Source organism: Drosophila busckii, chromosome 3L (genome assembly GCF_011750605.1).
Source record: "Drosophila busckii strain San Diego stock center, stock number 13000-0081.31 chromosome 3L, ASM1175060v1, whole genome shotgun sequence".
NCBI lineage: Eukaryota > Metazoa > Arthropoda > Insecta > Diptera > Drosophilidae > Drosophila > Drosophila busckii.
This window is the reverse complement of record NC_046606.1, coordinates 1031577-1055548: the sequence shown is the minus strand read 5'-3', so window position 1 is coordinate 1055548 and position 23972 is coordinate 1031577. Positions and strand designations below refer to the sequence as shown.

Sequence of the window (23972 nt, the reverse complement as noted above, 5' to 3'; positions counted from 1 at the left end):
TGATAAAAAGGCAAACAGACAATTCGAAACACGTTGTCCGTGTGTGTTTAGTCAGAGCAACGAGTCCAAGTCTTATCTATAGCTATGTGCATAGCCGATAAGTAGCTGCCAATAGCGCGCAGATATGCGTGATATGTTGATATTAAATGATAGACAACAGCGCGAGTTTATAAATAAAACACATGACAACTAACTTTGCTTTTGACGCTCAACAGGATTCGGGACAGGATATAACCAATCGTGTGTTCCAAGGCTGTGGCAAGCCGCAGCTTGGCTCAATGGGTCGCTCCAAGCGCGCTATTAACCCCAAGCTGCTGCTAGCGCCTGCAGCTGCTGCTGTGCACGAGTTGCATGCCACACATGCCATCGAAGCCGATACGCTGGACATTGATGCCACCTTGGATGAGGCCATAGTGCTGCGTGAGCGTCGCGCTGCTGAGCCTGCCTCACAGGAGGCGCCACAAACGCAGGAGCAAACCCCAAGCAGTGGCAACAACAACAACAGACGCCAGCAGCGACGCAAGCAGCAGCAGCAGCGTCGCAAGCAGCAATCGCAGCAGCAGCGCAACGACAACGACGATGATGATAACGATAACAATGGCAATAGCCGTGAGCCAATCCTGGATAAAGTAGTGCGTGATATTCGGCAGCGTGTGAAGGACTACAAAAAGTTCTGGTCCAACTTGCCGCATGCAATGTGCAGCAATGATGCCATAGCTGCCTCATCGGATGTGGATGGCATGTGCTGGAATGGACACACCATTGATAGGTAAGCATAGAGCATGGACGAGCGCATATAGCAGCCAAATTTGGTAGCTCCAGCTCTTACAGTTGCTGAGTTATTGCTGCTCATACAGACATTTTTTATAAAAAGTATTCACTACCTGCTGAGCTGGTTGCTCTATATAGTATATAACTGTATTATCTTTAACTTTTTAGATATATGCACTCGGTTACCACAGAGCATGGCTCGAATCCTGAGTTCAGCGGCAATCCTGCGAGCACACGTCCAAACAGCGCAAATCTCCACGCAGCTGTTTCATCTGCGAAATGCCATCAATCCATTTGCGCAATGCCTACAATGGTCAAGGATGTGGACTGGAGCGAGCAAGGTAAGTCCCAAGTCTCACTTTTCTGTCTCGCTTGCTCTAACGCACTGCTTCAATTTGCAGAGGAGCCTTATGTAGGCAGTGGTGCTGGCTCTGGCTCTGGGTCGGAGGATGATGAAGACGATGACGAGGGCTCCGGCTTGGGCGCCTTTGAGCCCAGTCACAAGCCCGATGTGGAGCAGCCGGCGGTGCGCGTTAATGCCGATAACGATGATGATGAGGATACGCATCCGTCCGTTAGCACACACACTGGCCGTCCCAATCTGGAGGACATACATCCGGTGGTCACGCAAGATCACAACGATCTCGACAAGCCGCATGGCAATGGCCACGACGACGACGATGATGATGACTCTGCGGAGCAGGAGGAGGACGACGCTGTGCACAATTCATCCACAGATGATGCCACACGCAGCGGCTGGCGGCGCCACAGAGAAAATGACGCTGCGTCGCGCTCTCGTCATTTATTTGCTGCCACTTTATATGGCGTGGTTCGGTGGCGTCTGCGCCGATTTGCTGTGATTTACTCAAAAATAAAAAATGTGTGTGGCACATATCACGCCGGCCCCCCCGCCCCCCCCTCACACCTCTCTCAGTCATTTCAAGCATGAAACAAAAAAGTGAAAACTGCTTATATACGAAAAAATGCAAAGTCCAAAATTTTATAAAAATACAAGCAACATGTAGCATGCAACAAGCAACAGGCTGCAAGGAATACGTAACGAAAAAAATGCCCATTTAGTTGTTAAGGTAACAAACGCTCTAGAAATCTAAGTGCGAAATTTTAAGCTCTAAGTGCGTGTGTGTGTGAGTGTGTGCATGTGTGTGTGCCTGTTTCAATGTGATCGTTTAGCAAAAATTAACTATATATATAGCATTTAGTTGTAGCTGTAACAAAAGATAAAAAACTTATATTTGTATTATATTTATACACAATACGTAACAGTTGCCCCCACGCATTATAAAAAAATGATTAACAACAATAGTATACATAGCATAAGCAGCAATTCTAATACTAACTGTACTGAATTCAAAAACAACATAAGCATTTAAGCCACACAAATTGTGCGCACAAACAATGAGAAATTTCTTACAATATTTGCAACTTTTAATAAAACGCTTTTTATTTCGAGTAAATGTTTATTAAAATCGTTCATGAGTATTTTAAGCAAAGTCTTATATCAAAATCTTTAGTTTGAGAATTTGTTTAACTAAAAAAGCCAAAATTTCTCATTTAGTATTGGGCACATACATATATATATATATATATATATATATATATTGATTAGTATGCATGCGGCGCTTGTGGCTTTTGCATTATTATTTATATGTATACATATTTATTTTAGAATTTTTTTAATTACTTTTTGTTTACTGTATATGCTAAAGTGTAAAACGAAATACAAACAAAAATAACACCGAATACTACTACGTTGTATATTAGTTTATTAAAGTGTGTGTGTGGATTTAAAATCAGTTCTCAATGGGCTTCAATTGCACTTCGACGAAACGTGTGCTCCAAAGCTCAAGATCGACGGGATCGAATATGATGTGTAGCTTGGCATGCTGCAGTGCATCGATGGTCTGCAAAAAGTAGGCAGAGATTAGCAATTGCAATTGTGTGTGTGTGTGTGTGTTACCTGCTGCGCAGAGTTGGCCAAGAAGGTTTGATGCAGCTGCAGCGTGAGGCAAGTTTTGCGTCTATAGAACACACGCTTTATGGCCATTTGACTTAGTTCCAGAAACTGCGGATCCAGCTTGCTGTGCGACAGATTCAGCAGCTTTAGGCTGCCACAATTGCAAACCATATCCCAGATTTGTGTGGCTGTGGGCAGCTCACGCATTTTGAGCAAATGCAGCTGCTTCAGGCGCGGCAGCTTGGCGCACAGCTTGGCCAGCAGCTGCGTCTCAATATCATCGTCGTATAGCACCAAGCGCTGCAGATTGGTCATGGCCAGTATGGCGTTGCTCACATGTGTGCTGCTCCAGAAGGCGTCGTTGAACAGCAGCGACTCCACGCGCAGTGGCTGCAGCTTGGCTGTGGTTTGCAGCAGCCACTCGTGATAGTCGCGCGTGTAGAAAGCCAAACGCTGAAAATTGGGCAGCTCGAGCAGATTCAGCAGGAAGTCGCCCAGCAAATGATGATCGTCTATGACCAGCTGCTCCAGCGTGGCACAATGCGAAGCAGCTATAACCTGCTCGCCCAGATTGGCGCTGTAGCCATAGTAAAGCAGCGAAAGCTTGCGCAGCGGCAACGTGCTAAAGATGCGTCCAAATGTGGAGCTGTCCAGCGACTCGCAGCATATCAAGTGCAGCTCCTGCAGCTGCGTCCACAGCCATAAGTACGCGCCAGTGCAGCAGCTGTTCAGCGTGAGGCTTATCAAGTTGGGAAACAGCTGCGTCAGCAGCAGCGTCTCGGAGTCTGCCTGCTCCACCTCACAGTAGCGCAGATCACAGTCGAGTGTCTTCAGTTTGGCAAATTGCGCCGTCTGCCAGCACTTCAATTGCTGCAATGTGGCGCCTTTGATTGTTAGTCGCTGCAGCGCGCCACTGGCGCATTCCAGAAAGTCCTCCAGCTCATCTGGCTGCCGCTCAAAGCGTCGCAGCACTTGCTCGCTCACCAGCGCCTGCTTCAGATGCCGCCAATGCAAATGCACCGCTGTATTCAAAATGGGTGAGATTTCGGTCAGCGACAATTGATCCTTCAGATCCACGTATTTCAATATGTACAGCCAGCAGTCGATGTTCTCTAACATTTTTCACATTTATTTCACGACAACAAATTTATTTTTGCAAAGCACCAGACACAGACTTGTTTTTGAATGTACATACTATAAAACAGCTGTTCGGCCAGACGTAAAACGCTGAGCTCGCGTCAGTGAGCGCGCTGCTCACTGACAAAAGCTTGCAGACTTCAGCTGTTGCCAACTTGCAGCAAATTTTCAAGAAATGCGCGTGTGTCACTTTTTAAACTAACAAGTGTTATTAACAACACTAGTACGAAACAATTTAATCAAGCTGCGGTTAACTTAGCACTATTATGAGCAATCAATTGTTATAAAAACAATATTCAAATGTCTTTAACTTTTAGTAGCTTTTGTTTATTACACAATTAATGCAGCAATGTTGTTCAAATTAATTTCACTGCTTTTAGTTTGTGCTGCTGCAGGTAATTTATTTAAACAATATGTTCGGCTTACTAAAACAATTACTACAATTTAAGCTACGGACATTATTGTAACTCACAGTTACAATGCGTCCCTCGACGAATTTGCAGCAGACTTAACAAAAATTGGCTCCAAGTATTATTACATATCCAAGGAGAAACTCAATTGGTTTCAAGCTCTCATGAAATGTCATCAGCTTGGTTACAATATGATTAATTTTGAGAATCAAGCGGAGCTAGACAACGTTATCAAGCACTTGGAAGCAAAGCAAAATTATTGGACAGACATGCACGATATGGGTAAAGAAAATGAATTTATATCGATTACCACAGGAGCGCCTTTGAAAGATTTTCCCAAGTGGGTGGTCGGACAACCCGATAACTGGCATTCCAATGAGCATTGTGCGCATCTTACATTTTACGACCAAACTCTTTTAAATGATTATACTTGTTATAAAGAAATGCTTTACATTTGCCAGGCTAAGCATCCATCTCTAATAAAAGCTATCATTTGGTAAATTTTAAGACAGAGCGTCGTATTTGAAATAAATTGAAAAACGACAGCAGTAATTTTTAGCTTAGAATTAAATAAAAATATGAAGCTTCGTTTAATTTTGTTATTCTATGAATTATTTATTCATTACAAGAGTAATAAAATGCTATAAAAACATATTTTATAGATCTGATATAACAAATGATGTTGTATTTTATTTTTTAATGTATGTAAACCATAAAATCTGTACGAAAATAAACATTATGCTTATTATTGTGGTTTGTACATATATTATGACTAACTTTCTGTGAACTCAATGAAAAATTGATTTGTTATTGCTCATAATGCGTGTGAAAAAAGTTATTCATAGCTTTGCTATAGAGTTGTAGTAACAACATAAATAATAAATTTTTAATTACGTTCTTTTGATAAGAATCTATTAGAACTTTTTGTTAACGCAAATAATTGGATTATTTTATTGAGCTGGCAACCCTAACTGATATATGCATAAATTGTATTGTATAAAGCCTCAGTTTAGTTGCATGGCTATAGCTGTGCATGCCTATTGTTGCTTAAAAAAATGAATTTAATTCTTGCTTTGTTTTATATTTACTACATTTTAATACAAAGTGTTATATATACTAATGAGCAAGGTAAGTTTGGAATTTGTACTTGATATAAACTAAATATAAACTTTCTTTTTAGTGTACATAGAGCGCACAAAAAGTCTGGAAGATCATGTGCAAGCTAATGCCAAGCCCTTTGAAAAAATACTGGATAAATATTACTATATAAGTCACTATAGTTTGAACTGGTATGCAGCATTGCACAAATGCCATGAGCTGGGCGCTCAGCTTGTTGTTTTACAAAATCAACAACAATTCGATGCCATTGCAAAGAAATTGCATAAGAAGCAACGTTATTGGTTAGATCTGAACGATTTGGCTGAGGAGGGTAAATTTGTTTCAATGACTACTGGTCGTGCTGCTAACTTTACGCGTTGGGCTAAAATTGAGCCAAATAATTTAAATCATAATGAGAACTGTGCTCAGCTGCTGTATGAAAAAAAACATAAGCAACACTTTCGCATGAACGATAACGAATGCACTGATTTATGCCATTTTATATGCGAAACAAATAGTCCCAGCACAATCACAATTGTGGTTTGGTAATCTTAATTATACATAAACTACAGTAGACGCGCGATATGTATACCAGATTGCTTAATCTCAAAAAATGTACATGATTTAAGCTTAAATTGCATTATTAATTATTAATTACATAACTAATACAATAAATTGTTTAATTTTTTAACTTAAAATGCGCATATTATGCTTTATTTAAATGTTAAGCTCAATTTGTATTGAGCGGCAAGCAGTATATGCGTTTGCACTGCTTGCGCACTGCTTGTACATTTTGATAAGCAGCATTTTGCTTTTGTTTTATTTTGCACAAATTAAAAATTGAATTGATTTGTGTTAAAAAAAGTGCATTTTTTTTTTTAATATGACAATGAACTTTGTTGAACATAAGCAATTAATATTATCTAAAGCAGCGCGCCAAGTTAGCAACATATAAAAGAAGCTGCAGGCATTGGCAGCAAAACAGTAAGAAACTTAACAATGAAATGTAAGTAAGCTGCAATTTTTAAACAAATTTTATAAGCAGCTTTAAATCTTTACAGTGCTGCTGCTGTTGATGACAACAATATTTGCAGCAAACGCTCAAAATTTATACGAGGTAAGCATTTAATTATATAAAAGTAAGTTATTAATTAATGGCACTTTTAGCGCTGCGCTGGCAAACAATTGGAGATGCTAGCGCATCCCACTGAGCAAAGCAAGTTTATTATATGTGTGAATGAAGTGCCAGAAGTGCGAGAATGTGCCAAGGAGACAGTCGAAGGACGAAATGACACGATTAGCTGCTTTGATGCTGCAGCGCGCAAATGCAGCGCAGACGCTTGTGCGCCAACTAATCCCAGCGACAGCATTAAAAGCCAATGCGCCAGCTTGGAGCATCTAGCAACTATACCTGAGCAGGACTGTGTGCACTATTGGATTTGCTTGGGCAGCTTAAGCGAACCCATCTATGCTAGCTGCCCCAGTGGTCAGCACTACTCGCGCTCCGAGCAGCAGTGCATATCAGCGCCTTTGGCCAAGTGCATGCCCGATAAGAATTTATGCGCTAATAATGCAAATCGTACCTTTGCTGCTGAGCAGTGCTATCAATATTATGTTTGCCTGCATGATCAGCAGCTAGTGCAGCGCACTTGCGACTATGGCCATGCTTATAGTCAAGCAGCTAATGCTTGTGTTGCCGATCGCAATTGCATCGCCGATGACTTAAAGCCCGACTGCGCCGATGCTAGCAACAACAACAAGTACTTTGCACTACAACAATGCGATCGCTTTTACTTCTGCGCCAAGCTGCAGCTGCATGAAGGCATTTGTGGCAAGGGCTTTGTATTCGATGCTGCCAGCTCCACTTGTCAGCCAGGTGTGTGCTAAAGCTTAAACAAATATATATGTTCAGCAACTGCATTTAATGCGCTTTTATTTAAACAATTTAATCATCTGGCTCCTCAAGCTTTGATATGCCCGCCAAATCGAGCTGCTCTATTTCTGCTGGAATTTCATCCTCATTAAATTCTATATCGCTGCACTCAGCAGAGCTTCCCGCAGCTTCTTCGGCTTCGCCATTAGCTTCACATATTTTCTTATAAGTTTCATTGCTATTCAATTCATTCATCATTGTTTCCACTGCATTAACGCGATCCAGCAGCGCCTGCAAGCGATGATCAATTACATCAAACTCATCCAGCTTGCGCTCAGTTGGTTCATTATCTGACTTATCCATTTTAGTAAATATATATATTGTAGTTTGCCTGCCAAGTATTTGTTGTATGTAAAACATTTACTCACAATGCCTACTATGAAAAATGTTTCTACATCATCTCGCGCTCACGCTCACCAAACTCCAACAACAGCAACAATTGAGCACCCGAGACAACAACGACGCTGCCAATCTCTGGGAGTGATCAGCTCTTGGCGGCTTTTTCAGTGAGCGCGCGAGCGGCAAACGGTAAACAACAGCTGCTGTGAGCTGCGAGCGAGCAGCGAAAAAGAAAAGCTAATTTTTGTAGAAACTTGCGGCGCCCTACTTGCTACAAAGGCCAAGAGAACTGGAGGCGCATTCAACTGCAACCAGCTAAAAGAGAAAAAGTGCAAGAGAGCGCAGCGCGCATTTGTGTATCCAACGGATGCGCAAAATCTTTCGTGTGACAAATTTAATAATTACGCAAGACAACAGACGGCAATAGCAATTAACGAAAATTGCCAACAGCGACGCTTATCAATGCTATCAACTGTTGTTTAACTTATATACGCACCGTAAGTTCTATGAGACAATCTATACAAATAATTTAAGCAAACAATAGACGCGGGCAAAAGCTTCAGTGTTCACATTTGACTTTTTCATACTTCAGCAAACTGCGAGATGCTTTAGCTCTTCAGTTCTTGATTTAACATTTAGTTTGTTATATTTACAGCTGTTTGAGCGTGTGTGGGGGTTCAAAACCAGTTTGCCGAGTTTCTAACGTTTGTTTGATTTTCGGGCCAAAGTGTTTAAATATGAATCTAAGTGCTGCAGCAAGCGCAACTTGCAACCGACTTATGTGTGTGTGTGTGTGTGACTAAGAACCTGGCATGTGCTAATAAGTAAAACTAATACAAGTGGCGAATTGAATTTAGCCACGACTAAAACAAACAAGCGTTGCGAACTTAAGACCTGTATTATCTAAGCTCGCCACGCTGCTAGTTCCTCAAAAACAGCTGCTTGGGAGCACCAAAGTCTCTCTCTCAACTCTCCTAAACTCAAAGCAAAAGGTAAACATAATGAAGGTTCGAAACAATAAAGTTTGAGCGCGTGACGTCACAAATGCTTGCGCAGCATAAGAGTTGGAATTAAATATCTAAAGAAATCTAAAAAAAAAATATGTGTTGAATATGCTATGGAAATTATTTAAATTTCATGAATATTGAACAATAGAGTTTGAGCACGTGACGTCACAAATGATTTACTCTTTAGCAGCATAATTTCAATTAAACTGATTATTAAATTCATTCATCCCGTAACTAATTAAGTTTATAAAATTCTGAGCAAATCTCAAGAACTTTAATAGTAAAGTATGATTAAAAAAATATTTACTTTTGCAGCATAAGAAACTCAATTAAAGTTATAAATAAATCCAAATAAAATTTGTCGAATTATCAAATATACTAAAGTAAAAGTTAAATGCATAAAATTCTATACAAATCCAAACAAATTTAATTGTAAAATTCTTGACCATTCGGTTAAAAACTTCTTTACTTTAGCAGCATAAGAATTTCAATTAAAGTTATTATTAAATTCATTTTCAATTCGTTGAATTATCAAATAAACTAAAGTCAGTATGTAAATTTATAAAATTCTCTGCAAATCGAAAGAACTTTAATTGTAAATTTACTTTAACAGCATAAGAATTTCAATTAAAGTTATTATTAAAGTCATTCATTCAGTTACTTTTAAGTGTTTAAAACTCTCAGCAAATCTCAAGAACTTTGATTGTAAAAAGTATTTAAACATTTCTTTACTTATGAAGCATAAGAACTGCAATTAAACTTATAAATAAATCCACATAAATTTGTTGAATTATCAAAGTAACTATTGAAATGTATAAAATTCTCTACAACTCCAATGAATTTAATTGTAAAGAGTGATTCAAAATTTCTTTACTTTAGCAGCATAAGAATTTCAATTAAATTCATTCATTCAGTTACTATTAAAGTTTATAAAATTCTGAGCAAATCTCAAGAACTTTAATTGTAAAGAATGTTAAAAAACTTATTTGCCTTTGCAGCGTAAGAATTGCAATTAAAGTTATAAATAAATCCAAATAAAATTAGTTGTTAGTAACTATTTAAACTTAAAGCATTGCGCTGCAAATAGCTTCAACTTAAATTGTAAATAATTAAAAACTTCTTCGTTACGTAACCTAAATTAGCATTAACTTTATTCAGTTAGTTTTGCGCATATTTTTTGTTTTGATATAAAAGTACAAAAAGTAAAAGTACAACTAGCGTTAGTTAGAGACTTAGTAGTCCTCGTCGCAGAAGCAGCCATCCCGCGAGTTCTCCACAATCCAGTCCAGATATTTGGTCACTCTGGTGTAGACACCAGGATAATTGGGACGCGCACAGCCATTGCCCCAGGAGACGATGCCGATCTGCTCGAAGCGCTTGTCGTCGGGACGCAGACGCACCAGCGGACCACCCGAGTCGCCCTGGCAGCTGTCGCGACCACCCACGCCGGGATAGCCGGAGCACATCATGTTCTTTGTAATCATTTTCTGTGTGTAGTTCGTCTGGGCCACGCACTCGTCGTTGTCCAGCACTGGCACCTCCACTTCTTGCAGCAGGCAGCTCGGTTTGCCATCCTCTTTGAGCGTGCCCCAGCCTGTGGCAATGGCGCGTGTGCCCACAAACAAATCGTTGCGCTGCTCCACACGCGGCAGACAAATCGGACGTATGAAGCTGGTGATGGGCACGCGATCGTTCAGACGCAGCAGCGCAATGTCGTTGTCAAAGTTGGAGAAGCTGAACTTTTGGCTAAAGGCGCGCAGCACAAAGCGCGTCTCGGGACGCTCCTTGTCGTTGCAGCGATCGTGCTCACCGAAGGTCACCTTGATCATGAACCACATGAAGCCTTTGACGCAATGCGCCGCCGTCAGCACGTAGCGATCGTTGATCAGCGTGCCGCCGCAGTAGAAGCGATTGAAGTAGCTCAGCCGAGCCATCCAGGGATACTCGCTGACGCCCGTGGTGGTGCCACCAACAATGCGAGACTCGTCATTGCGCTCGCCGCATCTACATAGAGGATTAGAGTCGGGGTTAGTCGATTGAGAACGGAACAAATTTCCTCTTTTAGTTGAGAATGAGTTCAATGAATAGCTGCTGGTTTCTTTTTTTCGCTGTTGTGGGATTGTGTTCAAGGCTGAGAATATTTAATTTGTATTCTAGTTGGCTCTAGCTCCCGTCTTATTCTATGTATTCGATTTGAAGATCCCTTTAGATCGTCGTATTTCTGTTCTTTGCTTAGCATTGCCTAAAAGTTCGTTTGATTTGCTTTCAGATCAGTTACTTAAGCTATTAGGTGGCTAATCTTTAGCCTGGTTTCTTTTTCATTGCTGTTGTGGGATTGGTGCAAGGCTGAGAATATTTTCAATTGGTCTTCTATTAGGTAGCCCAAGTTTATTCTGCTACTGTGTCTATTAGGCTATGTATGTTCTTCTATGTATTCCACTTGAACATCCCTATGAATCCAGTGCCTGTTACTGTTTGCCTAAAAGTTCGTTTGATTTGCTTCAGCTTGGCCTAAAGCTCTAATCATTTTTAATCTACAGCCTAATGAAGTTGGTTGCAGACTCTGCTCAGTCTACAGAGTTCACTAACCTGTCTCTTTCTCTTGGTCTTAGTCTCTGTCTTTAGTCATTAATAATGTCATAAAGAAAGTGTCAGCTTGTTTATTTTTAATGCGCATGTCACCAGCAATTTTTGCATTTGTGTTAACCTTTTTTTAATGGCAATATTGTTACATTAAACTGGTTTCTTAATTGTCCAAAATGCAGTCGAGCTACAAAGCAGGTTTTGCCAAAATAAATTAAATGGAAAGGAAGCGCTTCAAGTTCTTTTTGTTTTGGTATTAATCGAAAGCCAAGAACGATAAATGCGCTGAGTCTTTAATCGAGTCATTGCCCCAAAATTATGCGACGAACGACTAAAAGCCAAGCCAAACAAATGTGCGACCCATTTCAGACAATATAATTAAACCCCCTCCCCCCCTCTCCTATACAAAAACAAAATGACGCATTGGGCACGGCTCCAAAACAACTTTTGACGTCTGTTATCAAATCGTATGCAAATCAAACTCATTTCAATTTTAATGATATATAAATAAAAAGTGTATAAAATTCAAAAACTGGCTTAGGCTTTTACAAATTAAACATTTATGCATTGACTATTAATAAAAAATTATGTATAACAAAAATTATGAATTTTCAAATTTATGCGAGAGATGAGAACTTTCTTTAAAGCTTTATTTATGCCTGAGAACTGACCTTATCTAATTTGATCTATAGAAAAGAAAAACTCTAAATTTGTGTAGCGTGTAGATCATTAAAATTCCTTAACCATGCTGAGCTAGCGACTGCACAAGTCCCCAAAGTCAAAGCCTTGCTGAGTATTTATGCAAACAGTCGTCGCCATATACCCAGGGGTACTTGACAATGCCAAATGCCAACTGTAGCTGCAGACCCAAAGATCTTATGTGTGCATGTATGTGTGTGTATACGAAAGAATGCTTTCAAGAACTGCGGCTCTGGGCACAGTGTGTCGGATTTTAGTTGCATTTCTTCTTCTTCTTGCCGCTAAGCGTTGTGCATGTGACAAATGCTTGAAGAATCGGCGTGTAACACGTTCAAATATGGCAAGCCGCACACATAAAGGCAAAGGCAATAGTTTGCAGTTGCAACTAAAGTTAATAGTATATGCCATATTAGCTAAGAGAATTGCTAAAGAAATATAAGAAGTTAGTGAAGAGCATTGCAAGCTTATGAGCTGCTCAATTGCATAGAAAGTCTCATTAAATTGATTAGCAACTTCAGAGAGTCTAGCAATATAATAGAATACTGCATATTAGCTTATAGAATTATTTAAAAAATATATAAAGCTTTTAAGAAGTTGTTTGGAATATTTCCAAGTCTTTACTACAATTCTTTTTAATTTGATTAGCATTCAAGCAACTTATGAAAAATCAGAGAGTCTTGTTCAGAATTATTTAAATAATATAAAAGGAAGCACTAAAAATTTAGTAGTAAATTCAATAGCAAGTCCTTTTAATTGGATTGGCTTGGCTAGCAAACTTATGAAAATTCAGCGTCTTGTTTAGCAAGTAAAATTATTTAAATAATAAGTAAACTATTTGCAGCAATGAAAATTTAGTAGCAGTTCAAATCTGTTTAATTTGAATTAGCATTCTAGCAAATTCAGAGGAGTCTTGTTTATCAATATATATCAAATTAATATATAAAGAAGCTGAAAATTTAGTAGCAGTTCAAATCTGTTTAATTTGATTAGCATTCAGAGAGTCTTGTTTTATTAATTTATAACAAATAATATTATAAAGAAGCTGAAAAATTTAGTAGCAGTTACTTTTCTTTTTAAATTTGATTAGCGTGCTCCTTACTTATGAAAAGCCAGAGCGTGTCTAGTTCATTATTTATTTACTCAGCTCTTAACTTTAGACACAAATCACGCAATGATTTTGAAGCTTTAAGAAAACTGTTAGCTCTCGTTCTATTGATCGCGTGTTTATTGTTGCTGCTGCTGCTAACTGTAACTGCATTTTGGCTTTGTATGTGTGTGTGTGTGTGTGTGTGTGTGAAGACAGTGACAATGACACTCAATGAATTTGTGCTGTTTGTTGTTCTATAACTTGGCTAACTGCATGCCTTTAGGCCTGTCATGGTCATGGACAACTCCAAAGTGGAACCTACTCTTGGGTTCGCTCGTTCGCTCTCACCTGCAGGAACATGTCGGCGCTGTTTGGTTATGAGCTGTCGGCGAATTATTGCGATTAAAGACACCAAACCAATTCTTGATCGGATTTTGTCGGTATACTGGTTTATTGACAGTGTCGTTCCCACCAGCTCCAGCTCCAGTCAGTCGCAGTTTCTTGGGCTGATGTTGACTGCCATAGGCTTGATATTTGCCTGGTATGGAGGATGCTGCTGCTGTCGCTGCTGTTGTTGTTGCTGTTGTTTTAGTTGGTGTTGAGGCGGCAACAATGCAGGAAGCGATAGCCAACGCTAATGGCCAGTGATGTAAGTGGATCAGCAGCATCTTCTTCTTCTTGTCGTCTGACTTGCTTTTATGCAATTTTATGCACTGAAAACTTAATGAGAATCGAACTAAACGGTGTCGTCGTCGTCGTCGTCTCTTGTATGCGCCGTTAGTTGAGATTTTTCGTTTAGAGTTCTTCTGGTATTTCCTGTTACACTACACTTATTAATTATGTTAATCACATGCATAAACTTTGCTTTTAAACTATTCATCTATTTCTATTTCTCGCCACCACTCGCGACCACTTGCCACATAATTCAAACTGTCAACAAGTCGCGCCTAAATAAAGAAATTTCAAACCACGCACGTTTTCGTTTCTTTTCGTTTCGTTTCGTTTCTCGACTTTTATTTATATTTGATTTCGTGTGTGTTAAGCGACCGCACACGCGAAAGTCTGCAAAGCAACTGATACCAATGCCTGTTGATCTGTTGGCCAAAAGCAAGTTGCGCATGCGTCGCTGCCAGCTGCGACAGCGCAGTCGACGTCATTGTTGTCGCAGTCGCAGTCGCAGTCGACGGGCAAACAACAGAGACCAAGTCGCATTTTTTACGTTTAGCCCGTTGCGTTCTCAATATGCTAATGTGACAGTTTGCCAGCTATCAATGTATGTGTTACTTTCCATGCGTGTGTGTGTGTGTGTGTGTGTTTAAGAACTGTCTCTTGGGCATGGCCCTGAGCGGCGTCTGCTTAACGTTTGTTTATTACGCCTAAAGCGTCAATACACGGCAAGAATTTCAATCATTTCAAAAAATAGATTAAAGAGATACGAGCATTTCCCGTAATAAAATATATATAATAAAGTTGATAATTAATGCTTAAAATATAACTTAAAGTTGTGCTAAGCTTGTATGTGTATTAAAATTAATTTTTATAATTAAATTAATTATTTATAACTTGTATATGTATTTAACTTGTATTAAATTCATAGCAAATTTCATATTTATATTTAACTTAAATTTAATGCGTGTAAAGTTGTTTTGCCGCAGTTCATATTAAATTTTTAATAATAAATAATATTTGCCTTTATAACAATGACATTTGTTTATAAACTCGTTAACCTTTGTCACCACATGGCAAACTATTTATATATATATGCATATATATAAAGGCGTTGTACTCGCATTTTACTCCTCATGGCGTCCATTTGTTGCTTTCATGTTTGCCGACACTTTTCACTTGCACGCCAAAAAGCCCTGAGGGCTACAGAAAAAAACACAGAGAGAGAGAAAGAAAATTTTTGCATTTTCATTGTACAGTTAACGTGACAGTTTATTCTTCTTTTTTGTAAGCCATGAATTAACAAATTTTTGAACGGCATATTTAACATTATCGAATGGCAGTTGGCGCGACATTAAATATAAATTAAATGCTAAGTGTGTGGCACATAAAAGAGAAATGTATTAAAATAAGTTTGTTGCAGCAAATTTGTGATTTCTTTGCAACTTTCTTAGCCCAAATTATTTTTTGATTAGCAACTTTCCAAAGGCACTTTATGTGGCTGCAACTATCAATCTTTGCATTTGCCACAAAGTCAACAATCCGTAGCATGTGGGGCACACCCCGTTTTCGAAGTTCCTTATTAATGCAGCACATGCAAATTTTTGCCAATTTCTTTTTTGCAGAACGAGCGAGTGCAAGCAGTGGGAGGAAGGAGGTGGGGGGCGTCATGCCAGTGACGAGCAGCGGCGCAGTCACGACAACAACATTCTCCATTACATAATTGTAAATATCAACAGCCATAAATATTTACTATGAGCGCACGTCAACAAGGGTGGGCTGCCTGATGACGCAGCACAAAGCGAGGACTGCGCTGCGCTGGAGCTGGAAGTGGGCATACATGGAGGCATAGGCAGCGTTAGCGCCGTTCTATACAAATCATTTCGAGAACGCTTCATGAGCAACGCCGGCAGCAGCAGCAGCGACGCCAACTATCGTGTGCTGCGGCAGCGCGACGCTGAGGCAGGCAGCGTGGCAGCTGAGCTGAGCTTAAGTGACAGCAGCAGCAGCTCAGACGAGGCAGAGCTAAGCAGCAGCGTTGAGGATCTGTTTGCGCATGAGACGGCGCGACGCAAATGGCCAAGAAAGCTGCCAAAACGTTATACGAAAAGAACCAAGGTAAGTGCTTAGATTACTTGATTGCCCAGCCAAGTGTCCAAGTGCTCGACTTTCCATTGAGCGCTAGTTTAATTATTCCAGTCACTTGTTGCTTGCGTTGTTTATGACGCGAATTTGGCTCAAATCGTTGCACGAGTATCGATTTAATTTACTTTTGCTGTTAACTTTCGTTTGCTTGACAATTTGTTGGCAAAACGTTTTAATTTGTTTAAATTGTTATTTATGCTCTGTTTAATTTTTAAATACAGTTGGGTCAATGTTAATTTTATTTTGCAATTATATTCAATTAGCGTTGAGCGTTAGTTAACTAAAGTTAATGAAGCGCATGCTCATCAAATAATATAAACTATATTTAGCTTAAGATATTAACTAAGGTATACAGCTGATAAAGCTGCTAATCAAATTAATTCACTTAAGTTAAATGAGTTGCAATTAAATTTCAAATTATTTGCTGCAACTTTTTCAATCTATTGTACATCAAATTCGCACCACTGTGCCGCACAGCTGTGGCCAAAAGCTTTCTACTTTGTTGGTAAACAAACAAGTGAAGACTAAAAGCTGCTGCTGCGCTCTTGCCAGCGTTCGCTCTTAACTTTTGGGCCCACATGCTCTTGAGCGTTTTGTTGGCCAGTTTGGCTGACTTTTTGTTGGCCAGGGGGGGGCTTAAATCTCGGTTAAATCTTGGCACATTTTGTGCTTCAATGAACTTTAAAACTGTGTGGGCTGCTTTAATTTGTTTTGAGTGGACTTAATATATGTATATTTTTTATTTGCGGGGATTGCAAGTTTTTGCTATTTTGCCAAGTCGCTGCTGAGGCTGAAGCTGCGGCTGAGGCTGTGCTTAGTTTTATTTTTATATATACATTTTATTTTTTGGGCGAGAGCTGCGTGCAACGCTTGACTGCACAGGCTCAGGCAATTCATATATTTTTACTTTTTATTCTACGTTTTTTTTTTATAGTATATGATGGTATATGAAATTTTATGCTGTTGTTGTTCTTATCGTTGCCTGGCGCTCTGGCTGCGCTTGTTGTGGGAATTATTTAACTAGGCGCATTCATTTTTCTCGCAGCACACACTTGGCGTGGAGTAAATGCTGCTGCTGCTGCTGCTGCTGAGCAATCTTCTTTGTTGTCGGAAGTAGTGGCGGCTGCTGCTGCTGTTGCTGCTTTTGTCGCTGTGCGCTGAACAGTTTGCAAAAAAATGTTTAACAAAATAAAATGGCCAAAAATGTTATGCAGCGCGCCAGTGTGTCGCCAAAATTGCAATCAACAAGAGCCAGAGATCCGTGTCTGCTTGCAGAGGTGGAAGGGGGGGGGTGCTTGGTGCTTGGCTGCGCGTTTGGCAATTTTAACTTGTTTGAGCGACTGCGTTTTGTTTGCCCAAAAGAGCAAGCGACGCAGGCAACATCAAATTATCAGCAATGGAGACCAACAACTCAACGCCAGGTGCTGACGCCACGCCCATTTGGCCATATGTGTGTCTGCTCAGCATACAATGATTTATGCAAGGCTCTTAATGTCTTCTTAATTACGCTTTATGTGCTACGCCATATTTGTTACCAAAAAAAGTAGCAAACTTTCTGAGACTTTAACTTTTGGCCTAATCAAGTTTATTGAAATGTGCCACAAATCACAAGCGACAGTGCCACAAGCATTAGCTCTCGCTTACGTGCCTGAGATTTGTGTCGTACACATGTTAAAGTTCAACTACGTGCATACGCATACGCAGTTTAAGCCTGGCTTACTTCCCCTACTTCAGCTTAGACCACAGCATTAAATGCCTGTCAATTTAACAAACTGTGCACCAAATTGCTTTTGCGCTCTTTTTTTCACTCTGTATACAGTCTCATGTTAAACAAATTAAACACAACACAGCAGCAGCAACAAAAACAGCGTGTAAAAAATACAGCACAGCAAAAACTATAAGCGTGAAGACTGAGGTGTGCACAAGTAGCATATACACTTGCTAGAGTTGAGGCATAACAATTAATCAACTAATCAGCAAATAATCATAAAGTTCTATTGGGAATTTGGGCTGGATTTAGTTTGCTAGAGATGTACAAATCCTTTTGGAATTGAATTCATTTTGAATTTACAATTTACAATTCATAACAGAACTGAACATGAAGTTCTTATGGCAATTTAATCAGAATTTGATGCCAATCAGAGTACAGACTTCTTAACATTATTTGTTAAGTTAGTTGTTTGAATAAAATCTTTACAAAATTTTTGTTAAGTTAGTTCTTTGAATAAAATTTAATTTGATTTTGCAACTCCTTAAATTCGAATTCAATCAATTTGAATAAGTTTTTGATTGTCAAATTTAAGTTGAATGTTACTTTTTGACTTATAAATCAAATTTGAAAACAGCAATCGAAATAAGCTGTGCGAGTTACGCCATTATATATATTAATATATTAATAAATAAACTCTCATGCAGTTTTGCAGTTCAGTTTGTCCTACTATATAGCTCAGCTTTATATTCTGAGCCACCCTTTTGCTGCTAATTAATTGGCAAAGTGTATCGAAACACAACATCAAGCGCCGCCACAACGAAACCGAAAATCCTTTTTCATTCAACTGTGAACCAGCAGTAGCCAGTCAGCCAGGCTATTGTGTTTTGGCCACGCTTTTGCTGTGTTTACTTTACAACGGACACGCTATTTTTTTTTTTTTTTTGTGTTCGCGCCTTGTGGCCAACAACATGCAAATTAGCGTTCTAACTGCAACAGCGAGAGGCGTGTGAAAAACATACGCAGTTGGCCATGGCCAGCAATCAAAAATTGAAAAGCTTACGAAGGTCAAAACATAATTATGCAATTTATGATTTACAGCCAACAATTGTTTTGGACACTCAGAGAGAGAGAAGAATGCAGGCCAAAAGTTTTTTAATTGAAAAGTGAAACTGAAGTGTCGTGCAACAAAAGCGACGATAAATGGTAAAAGTTACAATTGGCATGAAAGCTGAGCTCAATTGAAAGAATTTGTAAGCCGCCAAGTGCATTAGCAATGTGAATTTTGGCAACAAATTTATGTATTGATTTTTTGTTACTCAACTTTAACATACCCTTTAACATTTTTGTGTGTATTTTTCTCATCAACTTTGCCCCTTGGCTTATGCATCAAACTTACGTTGCCATGTCAACATAATAAACAAGTTACAGCTGCTCCCAAGTTTGTGTTTTTTTTTTCTCGACTTGAACAAAAACTCATTCGCTTAGTAAACGACAAGCGTGCCAAACAAATATAGAGAGCGAGCTAGTAAATAAAACAAAAGCATAAAATATAAAATTTGTTAACAAAAAAAAAAAAGCGATAGAGACGCAGCCATGTCGTTGTTTGACAATCCTGAGCAGCTGCGACAGCTGCAGAATTTGTTGTATCCCAGCCGCAGGCGTCGCGGTGGCGTCGACGCTGGCAGCAGCAGCAGTGAGGATGAGGGCGAATCCTTGGTGGTTCAGCATAAGCAGAGTGAGTTAAGATTATCACTATGGTAACGCCATTTCACGCGCCATATAACAAACAGCACCGGGCAGCATTGGACCGCAAGACAAGCAGAAGAAGAAGCAGAAGGTAAATCTGCTGGCCACGCCGCTGCAGCAAGAAGCAGCAGCGAAGCCGCCGCCAACGCTGGAGGAATGGCATGAGCAGCAGCAGCGCGAGGATGCGGACGCTTTGGACCAGCGCAAGTGTCCCGAATATACAATGACCTATCGCCAGGCTGTGGGCACTGAGGATGTTTTCTTGCAGGTTAGCCAACAACAGTCGATTAAGTTTTCTTTTTTATTAGCTGGCGCTTAAATTTGCATTTAGATGGGTCAACGCACGGGCGCGTCGTCCAGCTGTGAGGATCTGGTGCTGGAGATATGTTTGCCCGATGAGCAAATGTCGGCGGACAAGATGAATCTGACGCTCAATGAGCGAGACTTGGATTTGGGCACAGCTTTGTATAGACTTAAGATGCCGCTGCCACATCCAGTGGATGTGGATCGCTGTGAGGCGAAATACGACAGCGAATTGAGAAAATTGCGCTTGACGTTGAGACTGCGTCGCGAATTGGATTATGTGAATTTTTAAAGTTCAGTTTTAATATTAATAATTATAACAAATTTGGCAAGCAGTAAATAATAAATTCGCAGTGTAAGCTTAACGACTTCATTGCGTATACGCAGCATGTACCTTTCAGTGAATTGGTTTATGTGATTTTATTTCATTTTTAATTATTAATAAACTTATTCTTAGTGCAAGCCTAACGCCTCCATTACGTATACGCCACATTGAACTTCAAGTTTTTCACTTTTAGCCCCAAATGTTTGACAAATGTTGCTCGCATATAAAAAAGCAAACTGAATTTCCTTGCCAAGCAGTTTTTTTCTAAGCATTTGCTTTGCTTAATAGACCAAAGCCAAGACGCTGACCTGCTGCTGTGTCTGCGGCTACGTTGCGCCTCATTTACTTTTGACTCAGGGGCGAGGGCTGGCGGGTAGGCATTTCAATTTGTGCAGACCGCTCAGCGACAGCGACTGAAAGACATTGATAAAGTGTCGTCGGACAGTCAACGCACAAAAGTTCATACAACTTTGGGCAAGAAAACGAAAAAAACATTGATAAAGGCACAAAAGTTTCAAAGCGTGCTGCGACTGTCGTTTAGTTTGTTGCTGCGGGGAGGTGAGGGCGGGCTCTAGGCCAAGTCTGGGCTATTTAGCTGCTTTTGTGTTTTTCTCTGTTTCAGTTTCAAATGTAAACCGCAAGCGCATGGAATTTTCAATTTCAATTTAAATTATTATATAATTTTAGAAGATTTAATTAAAATAAACAAATTAAAGTAATTTTAAAGCGATTAAATATAAAATTGCTGCCATTGTTTTTGCAATTAAACTGCAAAGTAATCAATTAGGTCAACTGCTGTAAAACAATTTTTAACTTGCAGACAAGGCAAACGCCAATAAATTGAAGGCAAAATTGCACAACAAAAACTAACAACATTTATAATGGAGAAAGGGAGAGTGCAACACTGCTTTTTGATTGCATGCTTTGCTTCAAAAGTGTCGCAAACTTTGGGCACATGCGTTCATGATATTCAACATGGCATGCGAAAACTTGGAGGTTACAACAATATAGAAGCAAGAAAGAAGAAGTGAAATAGGCTAGATATCCCTTTGCGCAAACGAACAAAATGAGCGAAAGCAAACAACCAAATGATGAATAGAGCAAGTGGGTGCGAATAACTTTTGTTACACTTTTGATGTCTGTAATGATAAATTAAATGTGATAATTCAGCTATAAGATTATAACAAGCTTATAGCTTTGAATAAAAAACGATGTCACTTAAAAAAAAATCGGATAAATCAAATAAATTTCACATCACACTTTGTATGTTTTTAATGATAATTATATTACTGTGTGTAGATTTTATTTAGATTTATTCCGATTATTTGTATCGTACATCGGTTTTTGTATTTTTTGAGGAGGGGGGTGCAAAAAATTATCAAAAATATAAGCAATTTGCTTTCGTAACTAACTACAATTGGTTAGTCTAGTGTTTATAGTTCGAGTTCTGTATGTCATACAGACGGCTGGAATAGCATGTTTTCTTGCTGCCTTGTTGATCAGCATCATATATTAATACCTTCCGCTGTTACTACTTTCCAAAACTTTATGCCCCTTTACATTTATTAAATTATCAAAGTGTTAAAATGCTAGTAAACTTAAACAATGCAGTTTGGGCCAAAGCAAACTAAATATGTGTATGCAATGCATATATATGCGCATTTTTCTATGCGTTTGTTTTCGTTTCTCGACTCATTTACACAGCGAGAGCGGCAGGTTTTGTATTCAAACTCATGCACATGACAGCAAGGGATTTAGCTTATTTGTGTGTGCCCCACTCCCTGGTCCACATATATTATTTTCATCAACTCTTGGGCTAAAGTTTCATCAACGCAAATAGAAAATTTGCATGCCGAAAAACTTGCGCACAGCAAACTTTTGTTGGTTTGGTCTCTTTTTTGCGGAATTGTGACTTGAATTGTGTGGCAAAGCGCAATTTGTATTTATGACTGATTAAAGGCACAGAGGCTCACCACATAAACTGACCTTGCCGCCTGCCACAGGCTTAAGCAAAAGCTATTGTTATTATTGTTGTTGTTGTTAAGGCTTGAATAAATACTATGCAGCCCGAGCACTTGAAAAATGTAATAAGCTCTACAATAACCAGTAACAAGCTGTAGGCAGTGCTGGCAATTTAACCATTTTGAAGCCAAATTCAATAAATGTAGCTAAGGCATAAGTATGAAGCATTTGCAGCCCTTGAGAAATATTTGTAACAAATTCTTACGCATTAAATAGATAACTATATAGACTATACTACTAAATATACATTCAAATTTACTACAATTCTTTAGCTTTGGCTTTTGTTTAAGTATATATTTATATATTTGGCTACTTTTATTTAACAATAGTGAGCAACACTGTCTGCTAGCCAACACCAACTCTGGGCATTACTGCCGTGTAGACTTTTATTCATTTCATTTCAAGCACTTAAGCCGCAAAAATGGCAAACAGGTGCAAAAACTGGCAAATGAGGCTTTAAGTTGCAAATGTGTGTGTATGTGTGTGTGTGTGAAAAATATTGCATATGGCATTGCCTGCCTTAGTTAGAGATTTGTGCTTGGTCTTAAATTTCTGCAATTTGCGCATTTACATTTGCTTGCTTTAATTACAATTTGTTTTGCATTTATTAATCACATTTAGCTGGGCAAGCTTAAATCCGCCAGCAGGTCATTAAATGTTAAACAAAAGCCAAAGAAGAAAAAAATTGTTGTTCAGGTTTTGTTTGGGGCTTTTTCCGTGGCACATAAATCTGCAGTTTTTAATTACCGCAGGCCAAAAATAAAAGAATTTCCGCTGTGTTGACGCGCCGTACAGAGTTTAAATGTAAATATATTTACATGAATTCACATTCACAGGCGCGCTTAAAGTTCACAGGCTAAGCATAAATATTAGGTATACGCCATGTGGCACACAATGTTGTGCACTAATTGGTGCAGCTCGTGAAAATCATTGTGGAATTTAATTAAGTCAGTGTAAGCTAGACTCAGAGTCATGTAGTCGTTGCCATTAACACACACTTTTCAAGTTAAATTCGATGTAATAACAAATTTTGCAAGCATGTGGCAAAGCCAGACAAATACACAAACTCAAGGGTATAAATTACAACTAGCTGAGTAAGTGAAACAGAGAGAGAGAGAGAGAGAGAGAGAGAGAGATCGAGCGAGCGCAGCAGCCGCCAAGTGTTGCCGTAAATCGCACACGTTTTGTCAGTTACAGGAAACACATTAGGCCCCCAAGAAGAGAAAGAGAGCGAGAGCGAGAGCGAGCGAGCGAGGCCACAAGCATTTTAGTCAAGTGGCAACGGCAGCTGTCTCATAATTAAGACAAATGTAAAAACTAACCAAAAACAAAAACAAAAACTCATGCCAAATGTCACAGCAGCAGCAGCAGCGAGCGAAAAGCAAACAAAAGATACATGAGGCTTTTACCTCTGTGTGTGTTTTTAAGGCTATAGAAATTTCACTTTCACTTTTGCTGTCACGTGTGCACGTGTGTGTGTAGTAAAAGTAAATGTCTATGTTTCAACGTGACTATGTGAGCGTGAAGCTCTTTTGCCTGACCTTAACGCATTAATCTCAAGTAGCTGCCACTTAGATGGGGATCGGAGCATGGTGCTCTCAACTATAGTTATTTATGATGTTTCAAATAACACTAGACGACCTTTTGTAGTTGTTTTTTTTTGGGTTCGGCGCCGTTCAAAAATGTGCCAAACGACTGCCAAAGTCATAAAAGCAAGCACAACTGCAACTGCTTAATAAACAATTAGATCATCAATTAAAGCTCTCTAGAGCTTATTGATATTGGCTTAACTCAAGTTTAATGGCCAACATAAATAAGTCAGACGCTAAGCAAAGCTAAAACTGTTGCCTACTTAAGAGCGCATAAAATTGTTGCCCACTAAAATAAATAAAATTCTTTGCGCTTTATGCTTGTAGCCAAATTATATATTCAACAAAAACCAATTGGCGACAACTAACAGATTTATTGCGAATCTGCGCGCTTTTGTATGTGTGTCATGTATTTAGCACAAGCAA

At 39.3% G+C, this 23972-nt stretch overlaps 6 protein-coding genes across 6 annotated transcripts in view; 4 read left to right on the top strand and 2 right to left on the bottom strand.

Moving 5' to 3' along the window:
* LOC108601152 (glypican-6) overlaps positions 1 to 1631 on the top strand; it is a 32253-nt gene extending 30622 nt beyond the window's left edge. Inside the window, 7 exon segments of the mRNA XM_033293732.1 lie at positions 216 to 769; positions 940 to 1009; positions 1011 to 1058; positions 1060 to 1089; positions 1091 to 1112; positions 1173 to 1513; positions 1545 to 1631. Of these exon segments, the coding sequence (XP_033149623.1) occupies positions 216 to 769; positions 940 to 1009; positions 1011 to 1058; positions 1060 to 1089; positions 1091 to 1112; positions 1173 to 1513; positions 1545 to 1631 (1152 nt within the window).
* A 907-nt stretch (positions 1632 to 2538) lies between these two features.
* LOC108598888 lies at positions 2539 to 3941 on the bottom strand. Its single transcript, XM_017985649.2, has 2 exons — positions 2750 to 3941; positions 2539 to 2693 (listed from the first exon to the last, which is right to left on the bottom strand). The coding sequence occupies exons 1-2, from the start codon at positions 3863 to 3865 to the stop codon at positions 2583 to 2585; spliced, it is 1227 nt and encodes a 408-aa protein (XP_017841138.1). The 5' UTR covers positions 3866 to 3941; the 3' UTR covers positions 2539 to 2582.
* Positions 3942 to 4484: 543 nt separating this feature from the next.
* Positions 4485 to 5971, top strand: LOC108598228 (C-type lectin 37Db-like). Its single transcript, XM_017984844.1, has 3 exons — positions 4485 to 4633; positions 5357 to 5421; positions 5474 to 5971. The coding sequence occupies exons 1-3, from the start codon at positions 4485 to 4487 to the stop codon at positions 5938 to 5940; spliced, it is 681 nt and encodes a 226-aa protein (XP_017840333.1). The 3' UTR covers positions 5941 to 5971.
* A 405-nt stretch (positions 5972 to 6376) lies between these two features.
* On the top strand, positions 6377 to 7311 carry LOC108599026 (peritrophin-48-like). Its single transcript, XM_017985807.2, has 3 exons — positions 6377 to 6397; positions 6453 to 6508; positions 6559 to 7311. Exons 1-3 carry the CDS (start codon positions 6391 to 6393, stop codon positions 7276 to 7278), a joined length of 783 nt encoding a protein of 260 aa, XP_017841296.1. The 5' UTR covers positions 6377 to 6390; the 3' UTR covers positions 7279 to 7311.
* Positions 7312 to 9838: 2527 nt separating this feature from the next.
* Positions 9839 to 14094, bottom strand: LOC108598534 (venom protease). The gene is made up of 2 exons (XM_017985217.2): positions 13388 to 14094; positions 9839 to 10674 (listed from the first exon to the last, which is right to left on the bottom strand). Exons 1-2 carry the CDS (start codon positions 13705 to 13707, stop codon positions 9903 to 9905), a joined length of 1092 nt encoding a protein of 363 aa, XP_017840706.2. The 5' UTR covers positions 13708 to 14094; the 3' UTR covers positions 9839 to 9902.
* A 4901-nt stretch (positions 14095 to 18995) lies between these two features.
* LOC108600178 (protein PIH1D3) lies at positions 18996 to 19988 on the top strand. The gene is made up of 3 exons (XM_017987585.2): positions 18996 to 19296; positions 19352 to 19575; positions 19639 to 19988. Exons 1-3 carry the CDS (start codon positions 19155 to 19157, stop codon positions 19900 to 19902), a joined length of 630 nt encoding a protein of 209 aa, XP_017843074.1. The 5' UTR covers positions 18996 to 19154; the 3' UTR covers positions 19903 to 19988.
* Positions 19989 to 23972: the final 3984 nt, after the last annotated feature.